The sequence below is a fragment of the Eriocheir sinensis genome, chromosome 4, assembly GCF_024679095.1.
Source record: "Eriocheir sinensis breed Jianghai 21 chromosome 4, ASM2467909v1, whole genome shotgun sequence".
NCBI classification, from domain to species: Eukaryota; Metazoa; Arthropoda; class Malacostraca; order Decapoda; family Varunidae; genus Eriocheir; species Eriocheir sinensis.
The window spans coordinates 20,978,652-20,991,288 of record NC_066512.1 but is presented as its reverse complement, the minus strand read 5'-3'; the positions used below and the strand labels follow the sequence as shown (position 1 = coordinate 20,991,288).

Below are 12,637 nucleotides of genomic sequence, written 5' to 3'. Positions count from 1 at the left end.
CTCCTCCTCTGACCACTGTTCCCTTTTCTATTCCTACACTATTCGTTTTATGTTATCCTTCCCCTTTTCTCTTCTCTCTCCTCCACCTCCTTCTTCTTTAGCTTCTTCTTATCTATATGTTATTTTCTTCATTCTCTCTTTCCTCTTCCTCATTCTGTATAGGCCATCTTAGCTATGCCTTTCTTTCGTGTTTATTTCTTCCTCTTTTTACGTCGTTTCCTTTCTTTATCTATTCTTCCTTCCTTCCATCCCTTCTTCTCTTCTCCTTTCTACTGCCCGAACCATCTTTTTTTACCCTTTCCCCTCCTTCATATCTTTTTCTTCGTTCTTCCCTTTCTTCTCTCGTGCTCGTCTCTTCCTCTTTCTACGTCCTTTCTTTATCTATTCTTCTTTCCTTCCTTCCTTCCTTCCTTCCTTCCTTCCTTCCTTCCTTTCTTCTTTCCCCCTCTCCTCTCTTCTACTACCCGAACCATCATTTCCTATCCTTGCGTCCCTCCTCTTATTTTTCTCGTCTCTTTTTTATCACCTCCTCCTCCTCCTCCTCCTCCTCCTCCTCCTCCTCTTCCTCCTCTTCCTCCTCCCTCCCACGCTGCGTTCTGGCGGGATAATGAGCTTCTTTTGACTCCCGTGTGTGTGTGTGTGAGAGAGAGAGAGAGAGAGAGAGAGAGAGAGAGAGAGAGAGTTTTCTTAGAAGGCCCAAAAGAGGATCAGGAATAAAATAAAGAGGAGTAAGTAAGAGTCCTTGACGGAGGAGGAAGAGTACACACACACACACACACACACACACACACACACACACGTTACGAAATTCAGGACGGGGCTAATCGTTATGAAAAGTGGAAGAAAATATTGAGAAAAGTTAAATGTACAGAAAAAAAAACGATGATTTGATGACTGACTGGCAGACTGACTGAGCGAGGAGGAGGAGGAGGAGGAGGAGGAGGAGGAGGAGGAATAACGTAAACCAAGACACGTTGAGGACAGGACAAATACACATGAGAAGAATATATACGTAAAATACACACACACACACACACACACACACACACACACACACTTAACAGTTGCTACATGCGCGGTATTGTTGTTTGTGCCAGTGTGTGTGTTTGTATGTGTGTGTGTGTGTGTGTGTGTGTGTGTGTGTGTCTACGCTGTATATATTAATAAGGTAAACGATGCTATTGTTATCATCTTGCTCTTGAGTGTTGTTGTTGTTGTCGTTGTTGTTGTTTTAGTCCTTGTTGATCCTGTTGTTATCGTTGTTGTTTTGTTGTTGTTGTGGACGTGTGTGTGGGTGAGCGCTGCCTCGTATTATCATTCTGTTACGTTATGCAAGAGCGAAGGTTTCTCATGTAGCAGCAGCAGCAACAGAAGCAACACGAGCAGCAGCCAGTGTGTGTGTGTGTGTGTGTGTGTGTGTGTGACCTATCGTGACAAACCGCTTTCCTCTGGTCTTAAGGTTCACATTTTACGTTGTTGATTGTTGCGTAAAAGGGCGTGAGAGAAAACCACGCACTCTTCGTCGTAGAATTGTGATGCTTGGGTGAATAAAAAAAATCGTTAAGTATTAATGTTACACAAAGCCTCATGTTCACAAAGTCTTACCTTAACAAAACCAATGAAATATTACACCGCCTTCATTAGGATCCGTTTTTTTCTCCTTTAAAGACTCTGAAGTAAAGATTGATAAGCGATATTTTAATTCTCACAAAATCTTTCATCACCGCTACGGACAACAACAACAACAACAACACAAACAAAGGCACACTCCAATACTTAAAGAACAAAAAATAAAAATAAAATCTCGCTTTCCCCACAGATACGTTATCATAAACAAACTCAGTCTTCTAGAATTCAATATAATAGGAAAACAAAGGCAACAAAGCAATAATCTCAAGCCTCTCGCCGACATGAAGTGAACATGCGTCCGGCAAGGCAGCGCTCTGTTGTAGCTTGTGTAACACTGATAGAATGTGATAAGATGTGATAACGGGGGGAAGGAGGGGGGTGGCTTGTCCTTGTATGTCAGGGGAGGGAGGGGAAAGCTGAAAAGTCACTCAGGGATAGGAGGATGAGGATGAGGATGAGGATGAGGAGGAGTAAAGCAAAGAGAGCAGAAGCAGAGATGGAGAGAAATATTTGCAAAGAAAATTACGTAAAAGTGGAAGCCATCGACAACTTCTGGTGCAATTCCGAACAGTGAAAATGCAACTGATGGCCTCACACACACACACACACACACACACACACACACACGCACACACACACACCTTAACATCTACTCATAAGCTTACCGTCAATCAATCAGTCAATAACTCAATCAACCAATCACTCAAAAACAAAAAAACAAAAAAAAACGCATGAATTCAAGTTACCAAGAAGCGCAAACACACACACACACACACACACACACACACACACACACACACACACACACACACACACACACCTGCACACAATTGAACGCCTTGAATATTAACAACACATTAGAGAGAGCAGCACTTTTTCACCGGCGCTCCCAACAGTGTAAACAGGTGCTGATCGGGAAGGCTTTCTCATCAGCAGAGTCAACAGAGGCGGTGCAGCGGCGAGGTAGCGGTGTGTTGATTACTCTACCTGCCCTCCTTCACCTGTCACCTGCTTACCTGTCCAGCGGCGCGGCAGGTGAGGAGGGAGGGACGGAAGGAAGTTGGAGTAGATGGATGAATAAAATGATGGAATAAAAAGAGGCAGAAGGAAAGGAAGGAAGGAAAAGAAAGGAAGTCAAGAAGTCAGGAAGGAAGGATGGAAAAAGGTTGGAGTAGATGGATGAAAAAAATGATGGAATGAGAAGAGGCAGAAGGAAAGGAAGGAAGGAAAAGAGAGGAGATCAGGAAGTCAGGAAGGAAAAAGGGAAGAGGAAAAAGAAAGAGAAGGAATGAAAGCTGCAGGCCCTAACACACACACACACACACACACACACACACACACACACACACATACAGATGGACTCGTGTTGTATGTATATTTCATCTCCATCACCATTACCTACACCACTTTCACCTCCACCACTACCACCACCACCGGGAACACGACACCATCACCAAAAACGACCACCACCACCACAATAACGACATCACCTCCCCCTCTCCCTTCCACCACCACCACCACCACCACCACCAATCAACCCTGGGAGGAAAAAGAAAAAAGAAAAGAAAAAAGTAAAAACCAGACTACACACATCAATAATGGGTCAGTAAAAGAGGAGGAGGAGGAGGAGGAGGAGGAGGAGGAGCAAGAGGAGTGGACTTTATTGAAGGAAGGAAGGAAGGAAGGAAGACGGAGAGGAGGAGAGGTGAGGGAGGGAGTTAAGGCAAGGAGGAAGGCAAGAAGGAGGAGGAGGGAGGAAGGAGGAACGAGGAGAAAAAAAAAGGCGAAGGGAAGAAATGAAAACGAAAAAAAAAAGGAAAAAAAAAAAAGAAATCGTTAGTCCATTCTCAAACACGACGCAAAACTGTTCGGCTTTAAGGCCAATTTGAGGAGGAGGAGGAGGAGGAGGAGGAGGAGGAGGAAAAAACAAAAGAGGCTGATAAAGCATACAATAGCCTCCAAATAGGGTACTAATGGTTAAACACACACACACACACACACACACACACACACACACACACACGAGTTAAAGCATAAACAAAACAGGTGGGGATGGGCACTAGACGGGGGGGGGGAGAGAGAGAGAGAGAGAGAGAGAGAGAGAGAGAGAGAGAGAGAGAGAGAGAGAGAGAGAGAGAGAGAGAGAGAGAGAGAGAAATGGGGTAAAGAAAAATTAAGAAGAAAAAAGAGGAAGCAAAGAAGGAAGAGAGAGAGAGAGAGAGAGAGAGAGAGAGAGAGAGAGAGAGAGAGAGAGAGAGAGAGAGAGAGAGAAGGAAAGGGGGCTGAGATAAGAATGTGGTCTAATGTTAAGGGGAGAGAGGGAGAGAAGGGGAGAGGGGAAGGGGAAGAGTGGGGAGGCTTAAAGGAAAGGAGGGGAGGATTTAATGAGTAAGTGGAATTTTATGGATAGAGGAAAAGGTTAAAGGGAAGATAAGAGGGGAGGTAGAAATGAAGAAAATAGTGGAGTATTGACCTTAAGAAAAACAGAGAATTTAAAGGGCCATACGAGACGGACAATAAAGGAAGAGGAGGAAGAAGGGAAGAGGTAAGGAAGGAATAGACGATAAAACATAGAAAACGAGAAGAAAAAGATAAAGACTGAGGAAAGAGGAACAAGAAACTAAGATTGTGGAGTACAGACCTTAAGAGAAAGAAAGAGAGGAGAATTACAACGGCCATACGAGGCGAACAATAAAGGAAGAGAAGGAAGAAGAGGTAAGGAAGGAATAGACGATAAAACATAGAAAACGAGAAGAAAAAGATAAAGACTGAGGAGAGAGGAACAAGAAACGAAGATGGTGGAGTATAGACCTTAAGAGAAAGAAAGAGAGGAGAATTACAACGGCCATACGAGACGAACAATAAAGGAAGAGAAGGAAGAAGAGAAGAGATGAGGAAGGAATAGACGATAAAACATAGAAAACGAGAAGAAAAAGATAAAGACTGAGGAAAGAGGAACAAGAAACTAAAATTGTGGAGTACAGACCCTAAGAGAAAGAGAGGAGAATTACAACGGCCATACGAGACGAACAATAAAGGAAGAGAAGGAAGAAGAGAAGAGGTGAGGAAGGAATAGACGATAAAACATAGAAAATGAGAAGAAAAAGATAAAGACTGAGGAGAGAGGAACAAAAAATTAAGATTGTGGAGTATAGGCCTAATGGAAAAGAACAAGTTAAATTTAAATAAGATCAATAAGGGATGATTTTTTTTTCAAGGGGACGAAAGATAAGGGAGGAAGAATAGAATAGGGTAGTACGTAAGGAAGAAATAAGAGATAAAACAAAGAAAACGAGACGAAAAAAAGATCAAGGTTACAAAGAATGAACAAAGGAAAGAAGACAAGAAAAACTAATAAAAAAATTGAATGATGGGGAAGGAGAGCAAAACAAAGAGAAGATGAGAGAATGAGAAAAAAAAGGAGAAAGAATGGGATAAAAGAACGAGAGGAGAATTGCTAAAGAAAATGGAGGAAAACGGAATGAAGAAAGAAAGGAAACATAAGAGGAAAAAAAAACATTGAAAGGGAAGGAGAGAAAAAAAAAAACAGAAGATGAGAAAATGAGAGAATTGCTAAAGAAGAAAATGGAGGATAAAGGAATGAAGAAAGGAAGGAAATATAAGAGAGAAAAGGTAAAAAGAAAAAACATTGAAAGGGAAGGAGAGAAAAAAAACAGAAGATGAGAAAATGAGAGAATTGCTAAAGAAGAAAATGTAGGATAAAGGAATGAAGAAAGGAAGGAAATACAAGAGAGAGAAAGTAAAAAGAAAACATTGAAAGGGAAGGAGAGAAAAAAAACAAGATGAGAGAATGAGAGAAAAAAAAGGAAAGAAATGAAGCAAGAATGGGATACAAGAACGAGAGAAGTATTGCTAAAGAAGAAAATGGAGGAGAGAGGAAGAGGGAGAGTGGAAAGAAGGGGTGGAGGGAGAGAGGAGATAAGTGGAGTTAAGAGTGGAGGAGACGAGAGGCCAAGATGGAGGGACTGGAGGTTAAAGGGGAGGAACAGCGTGAAAGAGGTATGGCAAGGTGCAAGTGGAGGAGGAGGAGGAGGAGGAGGAGGAGGAGGAGGAGAAGGAGGAGGAGGAGGAGATGATGGTGGTGGTGAATAAGGATGAGGGAGAAAGAGGAGGATGAATAACGATGAGAGAGAGAGAGAGAGAGAGAGAGAGAGAGAGAGAGAGAGAGAGAGAGAGAGAGAGAGAGAGAGAGAGAGAGAGAGAGAGAGAGAGAGAGTAGGTGGAGAAGCAAGTCGAAGAATAAAAGGAAGAAAGAGAACAGGTAAAATATATCAACACGTAAAAATAAGAAGATACAAAAAAAGTAAATAGGTATAAAAAAGCAGAGATAATAAGTTGATAGTTAAAAGTAATAAAAAGGTAAATATGTTGAGAAAAAATAGAGAGAATAGAAGTTAATAGTAAAACGTATATAAAAGTTAATAAAAGAAAAAAATAGAAAGAAAAAAAACGAGAAAAATAGAGAAAACACACAAATATTAATAGAAAGATAAGATAGAAATGGACTCAGAGTGACGCGATAGGAACAACAGGTAAAGTCTGGGTGTCAAGTCTTCACCTTACCTGTGGACACCTGGACTTACGGGGCGACACTGGTGTGTGGTGGGGGCTGGTGTGGGGATGGGGGAGGGGGAACGTCACCTGGAGGAGCGAACCCTGACGTACCTGTGGAAGAGAGAAGGGCAGGTGTCAGGGTGAGGAGAAACAAACAAACAAACAAACAAACGAACAGAGCTGCAGAGAAGGCGTTGTCTGGTTACCTATTCATATTTATACTCTATGCATGTGAATTAAAATGGAACACTCTCTCTCTCTCTCGGAATACAATGATAATATCTGGCCGTGAGAATTTTAATGTACGTTTCTCGTCTTGTATAAGTGCTCCAAAAATGTGACAATACAGTGTTATGTGTGTGTGTGTGTGTGTGTGTGTGTGTGTGTGTGTGTGTGTGTGTGTGTGTGTGTGTGTGTGTGTTTGCATAGACGTTAATCTTTTTATCCCCACACCCATCAACACTATCAAAAACAATAACAAAAAAAAATGACGTCCTTCACGGCCATTATCACTACTATAGTTACTACTACTACTACTATTACTACTACTATACTACTACTACTACTGCCCCTACTATAAATGCTGCTGCTACCACTACTACTACTACTACTACTACTACTACTACTATAAATAATAATAATAATAATAATAATAATAATAATAATAATAATAATAATAATAATAATAATAATAATAATAATAATAATAATAATAATATCGACAAGGATGGGGATGAATACATTTGTCAAATACATAATACAAGTAGCTAACCAACCAAAAAAGGGAGGGAATACTAATACAAATTCACATGTTCAATTTTCCAAACCTTTAATTACATATAAATGAAAATGTAAGGTTACAATTCTAACATAACGAGTCTTCAGTTATTAAATCTATAAACTACATGCTCCAAAATATGAGCAACCTAATGTACTTATAATTACGTAGTTATCGTAGCAGCAGTAGAGACATTTTACTGAGAATGGTTTAGGATCCCCCCAAGGCTGTCTGGGTCAAAACAATTTAGACACTGTTATCTTCGTGGAAGCTGAACAGATCCTGACCCCGGCCGCTGCCTTCACATCAACAGCAGACAGACAGTTCAGTAAAAATTCACCGTCCAGAAATGATATACCAGGCGCTTATAAATATGTTGTTGGGCTGAAATTTAATCAAGACAGGAGTAAAAAGTTAAAAATGACATTGTATTTAAACTTTACGCGTATTTGAAGCGTATTTTTAGGAGCAGCGATTACGGGCTTTTTATTATTGTTTCCTTTTTTTGTGCCCTTGAGTTGTCTCCTTTGTTGTAAAAAAAAGAAAAAAAAAATCACAGTAATTTAAGCCGCCAAAACACGCACTTATTCCATTCCTGTTCAAATCAAGTATATAACAAGAACCAGTTTTTGCGTGTGTTTACAAGAAGTATATACGTTAAGCCACACACACACACACACACACACACACACACACACACACACACACTTTCTCTCCGTGAATTCCTCTCGACTCTTCATTGTTTTTCCTCCACACTCTCCATCACGGCTCTCCTTTCCTCCCTCTCACCTTCCACTTGACTCTCCTCTTGATTCTTCTCACCTCCCGCCCTCCGCCTCTCCAGGATTTATTTACCTCTCTTCAGACTTTTATCGCGAGCCTTTAAAAAAAAATATTAACCCACTGTATTATCTTGCAATTTCACCTCTACAAGTACGCCATCACCTTTCTCTCCCTCCTCCTCCTCCTCCTCCTCCTCCTCCTCCTCCTCCTCCTCAAGCAACTGTCTAATGTTCTTAATGTCTACGAAAATAAGTTAGGCGCTTCGATAACGATTAACTTCTTAGCATGAAATTAATATGTAGTGTGTGTGTGTGTGTGTGTGTACATGTGACGACTTGTTTAGAGGACCAAAGTTCGACTCCTGCGACTCTCTCTCTCTCTCTCTCTCTCTCTCTCTCTCTCTCCGTATTCCCTTACAAACCCTTCTTCTTCTCCCTCTCTCCTCACTTTTCCTTCTTCCATTTTCTTCCTTCATTCGTCCATACACCCTTTCTCTTTCCCCTCACCTTCTTTTTTTATTTATTCCTTCGTCCCCTCTTCCATCTTCCCTTTTTCCTTCTTCCTCGCCCCGTCTCCATTCTTCCTTTCTCTTCCTGCTTCTTCCTCGTCCTCAGTTCATTTCCTTTATTTGATCCTTCGTACCCTAACACACGCATACTCTCTCTCTCTCTCTCTCTCTCTCTCTCTCTCTCTCTCTCTCGGGCAGGTGTCTTCCGTCTCACCTGAGGGCCATACACACCTGGTGGCAGATGCATCCTAGACAGGTGAAGTAATCTAAGGTGAGTGTTCTATTCTTAGCCACAACCCTTACGAGAGAGAGAGAGAGAGAGAGAGAGAGAGAGAGAGAGAGAGAGAGAGAGAGAGAGAGAGAGAGAGAGAGAGAATAAAAGAGAATAAAAGAGAGCAAAAGAAGTAGAGGTCGAGAGGTAGAGGCAAAAAGAAGTAGAAAAAAAGGAAGGAAGAACGGAAAAAAAGAAAAGACAGTAAGGAACAGACGAAGGAAGAGAGAGATAGACGGACAGATAGAGAGATAGAGACAGAGACAGATAGAGACAGAGAGCATTGTCGTCCTCTCCGTGGCTAATCCCTCGGCCCAGTGCTCACGGTGGGTGTGGAGTAACAACGGATCAGGGGATGAGACAAGTTCTTCAGGATCAGCGAGGCGTCGTGTCTTCGCCTGTGTCACGCCCACGCCTGCTTACACCCCGATCAACCTGCCGATGCTGCCTCACGTCCTATTCAGCGCCTTAGCAATGATGAAGCGCCTCGTGATTCGCATTATTCCCTTAGAGTCGGATTAGCGTCGCTTCCCGTTGTGTTGGTTGTTGTCTTGTTCTTTCGAGGTTGCGTTTTTGTCCCATGTCTGGTGTTGTCTGTGTCGCTGGTTAGGTTTGGGAAAGTGTTTTTTTCTTGTTTTTTTCGCTCTTTTTTCTTACGGTAAATATAAGATCGAGTTTTTGTTTTGTTTTTTCATACCTGTTGTCTGTGTTGCTGGTTAGGTTTGGTTAAGTGTAGTTTTCTTGTTTTTCATTCTTTCTTTTTTCTTACGGTAAATATTAGATAGCGTTTTTATTTCACAATTGTTGTCTGTGTTGCTGGTTAGGTTTGGGTGTGTTTTTTCTCGTTTTTCTTCCGGTCTTTTTTCTTGCGGTAAATATTAGATAGCGTTCTTATTTCACACCTGTTGTCTGTTGGTGGTTAGGTTTGGGTAAGTGGAGAAGAGGTTCTTGATCTTCATCTTTTCTCTTTTATTACGGCGAGATTTAGGTTCTATTTCATGTCCTTAATAAAGTGAATGAGAGCCTTGATGCGGGTGATTCTAATAAAGTTCTGGTGGTATACAAGAGCATGGGAGGGGGGAGAGAGGAGAGTTAGGAAAGATTCAGAGTTTTCAGACTTTATTAAATACACTGGAAAAATAGTTTAAAAATAGAATGGTGGATGAGTGGAACAGGATAAGCAGTGGAGCAGTGGGACAGAACACGGCAAACACCTCCATGAATAAATAAGCTCATGGTTGGAAAAAAATATATAAGTCAATTCAAGGATGAGTTAAATAAGTTCACCTGGCCTTTTGCACAGACTCCTTATCACTTAATATTGTAACAGCTTTCATTGGAGGTGATGGTTTAATGGGTTTTATATTCATGAGGGCGCCGTCACCGTTAGTTTGTTTACGACGTAGTGTAATTTATGAGGCGACAGAATGACAATGGTGGTGGTGGTGGTGATAGTGGTGATGGTGGTGGTGATGGTGGTGGTTCTGGTGGTGATGGTGATGGTGGTGGTGGTTGACAAGTGTTCATCCTCCCCTTCATGGTTTAGTCTTTAATTAATTTGTAAGCTGTGTTAACCCTCATGATCACGGTGGTGGTGGAGAATTAAAGACTCTCTCTCTCTCTCTCTCTCTCTCCAGGACTTAATATCACCCATGTACCCACGTCTATGCTGCCTCTTCTTCCTTTCCTTCTTCTTCTTCCCCTTCCCTCCCTCCTGTCTCTATCTTCCTCTCCGACTCAAAGACTATCTCCTTCCCTTCCTTCCTCTCTACATTAACTTCCAGCCTGTGTCTTACCTTTCTCTCCTTCCCTTCTTTCCTCTCTTTCTTCCTTTTCCTCCTTTAATGTCCAATCTTCTCTACATTAATCTTCATAGCTATTTTCCGCTCTATATCTACACTTCAGCATTAACTACATTCCCTGTCTCTACATTCCTCTTCCTATATATCTACTCCAACTCTCCCCTCTCTTTTTTTTACCATGCTCTCCCACTTCCTCTACATTCACCTCCATATCCTTCTACTTTCATATCTATCCCTTATTCCTTCTCACGCTCCACATCTTAAAATTAATATCTGCCGCAACTCTCCCCCTTTCTCCTTCCTCCCTTCCCTTTCTCCTTCCCATCCTCCCCCATCTCCTTTACATTCCTCTCCCTATCTCTACTTCTCCCTCTATCCCTCTCCTCTTACTCTCCCAGTCCTCTATACATTCCTGTCTCTCCCTTTCTCTCCCTCTCTGCCCTATTTGTAACGCAGCCCAGAGCAGACCTTATCCTCTATATGGAGATTACACGCCGCCCATCCCTACACCTGTAACACCTGTACTAAATTGTCCTGTACCTGCGGAGTAGTGAGCATACCTGAGAATACACACACACACACACACACACACACACACACACACACAAACACACACACACACACACACACACAAAGGGGAAGAGAGAGAGAGAGAGAGAGAGAGAGAGAGAGAGAGAGAGAGAGAGAGAGAGAGAGAGAGAGAGAGAGAGAGAGAGAGAGAATAGACTGGGTTGCTGAGTTGAAGAGGCGACGTTTGATCCTTAAGATGTTGGGAAACTTTAGAAGGTACTCTCCTCCTCCTCCTTCTCCTCCTCCTCCTCCATCACGGACATCCTCATAGAGATAACACAAGAACAAACAGACTAACCTTTTACTTTGAACCTCCCGACTCTTATAGAAATCTCCTCCTCCTCCTCCTCCTCCTCCTCCTCCTCCTCTTCTTTCTCTTCTTCATTTGACCTTTAATTGTTGGCTTTCCTTTTTTTTTTTTCCTTTTTTTTCCATCACTCAACAGCGTATACGAGATGAAGACACGTTGTACACACTCTCTCTCTCTCTCTCTCTCTCTCTCTCTCCCAAACCTTCTCTATATTTATCCCTTTTCCTTACGACATAATCAACCTTAGTTTTCTCCTCCATTCCCTCCGTCTTTGCCTCCCCTCCCTTCCCTCCCTCCCTCAATTACCCTCCAATACGAGAAATCTTCCTCCCCTCCACAGATCACCGATTTCTACTACACTGTTACTCTTCCCTCCCCTCACCCATCTTCCGCTTACTCCCTCCCCTCCCCTCTTCCTCCCTCTCTACTTTCTGCTGCTTTCCTATTTAGTTCTTCCGTCTGGCAATTCCTTCCTTCCTTGTTTCCTTCTTTCTACTTCAAATAATTGCTTTTCTTTCCCCCTCTCTACTTTCTATCATTCTCCTTGCGTTCTTTTGTTTTCCAATTTACTTTCGTTTCTCCCTCCGGCAACTTCTTCCTTCCTTCTTTCCGTCTTTCTACTTCAAACAATTCCTTTTCTTTCTCCCTCTCCACTTTCTACCATTTCCCTCGTGTCCTTTGCTTTCCAATTTACTTTCGTTTCTCCCTCCGGTAACTCCTTCCTTCTTTGTTTCCTTCTTTCTAGTTTAATTAATTCCTTCTTCTTCTTCTTCTCCTTCCTTATCTATGGGGCAATAATTCCTGCTAACCTCTCTGCTTCTCCTCCGCTCCCTCTCCTCTCCTCGCCCTTACCCTCCCTTTCATCCTGGCTTATTTTAGCGCTGTACCGATTTCAACATCTTCGCCGATACCGATACCGACGCACATTGCTAAACCGATGCCAATTCCGATCCTTATTATTGAAGATTTGACCGTTTCGCTACTCATCACTCACTGGTACCAAGTTAGTGAACAGGCGCCCGCAAAGTCATCACCATCACAACCACAGTCATCACTATCAGCAGGTTCTATAAATATAATTGATTTCAAACTGTATTTTCATCATATCATCATTGTCTTGAATATTTTAAAACACTGAGTACTATATATCTCAATGTGTCTAACTCCATCTCTATCTCTCTATTACTTCCCTTTCACACACCCCTCTTTCTTTCCTCTTGTTTTTTTTTCCTTCCTTCCTTCCGTTCTTCTCCTCTCCTCTTCCCCGCTTCTTTCCTTCCTTCCTTCCTTTTCTCCATTCTCCTTCTTTCTTCCTCTCCCACCTTCCCTCCCTACGGCAATTATTATTTCTTCTTTCCCCATTTCCTTATTTCTAACTCAATTCCTTCCTTTCTTTCAATCATTCCTTTCT

At 42.1% G+C, this 12,637-nt stretch overlaps 1 protein-coding gene across 1 annotated transcript in view; it reads left to right on the top strand.

Annotated features, from left to right (window-relative positions):
• Nucleotides 1-5,606: 5,606 nt before the first annotated feature.
• LOC126982284 (uncharacterized) overlaps nt 5,607-12,637 on the top strand; it is a 131,430-nt gene continuing 124,399 nt past the window's right edge. The window contains exon 1 of the mRNA XM_050834279.1: nt 5,607-5,649. Within this exon, the coding sequence (XP_050690236.1) occupies nt 5,607-5,649 (43 nt within the window). The remainder of the gene's footprint in view (nt 5,650-12,637) is intronic.